The sequence below is a fragment of the Tachysurus fulvidraco genome, chromosome 3, assembly GCF_022655615.1.
Source record: "Tachysurus fulvidraco isolate hzauxx_2018 chromosome 3, HZAU_PFXX_2.0, whole genome shotgun sequence".
NCBI lineage: Eukaryota > Metazoa > Chordata > Actinopteri > Siluriformes > Bagridae > Tachysurus > Tachysurus fulvidraco.
In genome coordinates, this window is record NC_062520.1 from 1190309 (window position 1) to 1192808 (window position 2500).

Here is a 2500-nt window from a genome sequence, read left to right on the forward strand (position 1 = left end):
TGCAGATACAACACTTGTACCCTGCGTTTACACACACACACACACACACACACACACACACACACACACACACACACACACACACACACACACACACAAACATTTTTATGTCAAGGCAAGATCAAACAGGCCGAGTTAGTGGAGGCGGAACAAGGGATAGATCCCCTTTCTGATCCTCTGATCCCCTTTCTCTTGTCTCGGATTTCTCCACATCAGCTCTGGGAGATCACTTGGAGATTTCTCTTTGAATTAAATGTCTTTATTTGAATCTGCGGAGCTTGATGTGGGCGATGGTAATCTTGCCTACAACACCTTCTACCTCCATGCAGGCATCTCCCTTTTTTCATTTAATTAAATACACATCATTGTGTGTGTGTGTGTGTGTGTGTGTGTGTGTGTGTGTGTGTGTGTGTGTGTGTGTGTGTGTGTGTGTGTGTGTGTGTGTGTGTGTGTGTTACCGTGTCTCTGTATTCTGTGAAGGCAAACTGGAGGTCTGTCCACTCGTTCTTCATCTTGTCTAAAGCCTTTTCCAGAGAATACTCCTTACTGGCAGCTGCACCAATCTCCTCTATCCTACAGACACACAGTCCGATATTTATATCACATATTTTACTAAAGTTTATTCTAACAATTTCTTTATTTAACAATGTAAATGATCTCATTTCTATTCAGATCTTTTATTAATGTTACATTTGTGTAGACTGAGAAAACATCTTCCTGTGAGTTCTGTTCAACAGTGTATTTATTAATATTTAAGTATTAGTATTTACTGATGTCACTGTAGGTCTAATGCAGGGGTCGGCAACCTAAAGCACTCAGAGAGCCATTAGGACACGTTTCCCACAGAAAAAAACTGTAGTGTTGCATTTATGAAATCAACGAACTGCTACCGAGTAAACGACATTTTATTTCTGCAGGCAAACAAAAATATTTTGAACATTTTGAACTAACCTTAACAACAAGACGCTCGGTCGAAGGTTACTTTCAAATAAAATGTTCAATGTCTAATCGAGTTCTCTTCGTATTCATGACCAGGGCTCTCAAGTTTTGACAACAGGCAGCCGTGACATCTCCAACCCCCCGCAACCCCACCCCCACCCCCACCCCCAGCGGCCCCAATTGTTTTTATTGATTGTTGTGTTAAATCTTTCCCAGATACAATAGTGCTATTTTCTGATTGGCTGTTGTTTAGCCTCTTTTTTTGATTGGCTGATAAGTGTCAGGCTCGACTAAGAACTGAGACGAGTTTGGTTCCTGCCCGTTTCCATAGAGATGGCTGTGCGGACTGATACGTTTTGAGCGCTGCGGCTTATTAAATATATGATAAATAGTCAAAGTTTTTCTGCGTGAGAAATACGATGTGTGGAGGGAGAGCGTGAGAAAAGACCAACATGAGGGACGTCACTCTCAATGTGTGACACCTGACAGTCCTGCATGACATCAAAACTTTAACTTGCCGGCTGCAGCGAACCAAAACTGCGTCCGCTTCTGTGTCGGATTTCGCAAGTCGGCGGTTATGACGCATATTTTGAGCGACAAAAAATTCAACACGGTTTATATTAATGTTACAAGAACATCATAATCTTAGAATTTAGAATTACATTTTTTTAAAAACTAACTAAGTAAAATAAAATAAATTTAAATTACATATTTATTTTTTCAAATCTACACTGAGCCGCAGCAGAGGGATGAAAGAGCCACTTGCGGCTCCGGAGCCTCGGGTTGCCGACCCCTGGTCTAATGCATGCAGAATGAGCATTATTATTAATAAGGGCATTTGTACATTTAATGATCTCTTACTTGTCAGCATATTTGTGCAGGCCAAGCTCCAGCATGTCTGCGAGACAAGTGTCTACGCCTGGCTTTACCTCAAATCCCACAATGCTGCTGATCTGAAAACATCACAATTTACAGCACATCAAAATATCAAACTCTAACACAACAACGGGCTTTTTTACTACCCAGTACTCATCAAATTTAAACATGTGAGTCCTCGGTGTGAACTCCACACCGGATCGGTCGAGATCCAAGTTAACAGCGACCTCCTGGGGTCTGTAGACCTACGGGGTGCCGATGGAAATGGGACTAATAGAGACACTTAACGTTGTTAGAATGACAGGGAAAGGTAGAGAGCTGGTGGACATGATGTAGAAAGGGCAGATAGATGTAGTGTGTGTGCAGGTGAGCAAAGGGGAGTAAACTGTTTTATTATGGGGTGGATAGGAAGAGAAATGGGGTAGGTGTGATCCTGAAGAATGAGTGTGTGAGGAATGGGTTAGAGCTTAAAGAGTGTCGGGGTCTGAACATCGGTTTGAAGTTAAAAAATTAAAGCGGTGATGTTGATTGTGGTCAGTGGTTATGATCCACAAGTAGGTTGTGTGTTAGAGAAGAGAAGGAGAGATTGATGAGGTGATGGAGAGTAGTTGAGATGGAAGAGAGCAGACTTCAACAGGCATGTTGGTGATGAGGAGATGATGGACAGGTTTGGTGTTAAGGAAAG

At 42.1% G+C, this 2500-nt stretch overlaps 1 protein-coding gene across 1 annotated transcript in view; it reads right to left on the minus strand.

Annotated features, from left to right (window-relative positions):
- Positions 1-2500, minus strand: part of dnah3 (dynein axonemal heavy chain 3) — a 34241-nt gene that overhangs the window by 13082 nt on the left and 18659 nt on the right. Inside the window, exons 19-21 of the mRNA XM_047810905.1 lie at positions 1801-1892; positions 459-573; positions 1-21 (exon numbers count right to left, since the gene is read on the minus strand). The exon at positions 1-21 is cut by the window's left edge and continues 96 nt beyond it. Coding sequence (XP_047666861.1) covers positions 1-21; positions 459-573; positions 1801-1892 — 228 coding nt within the window. The remainder of the gene's footprint in view (positions 22-458; positions 574-1800; positions 1893-2500) is intronic.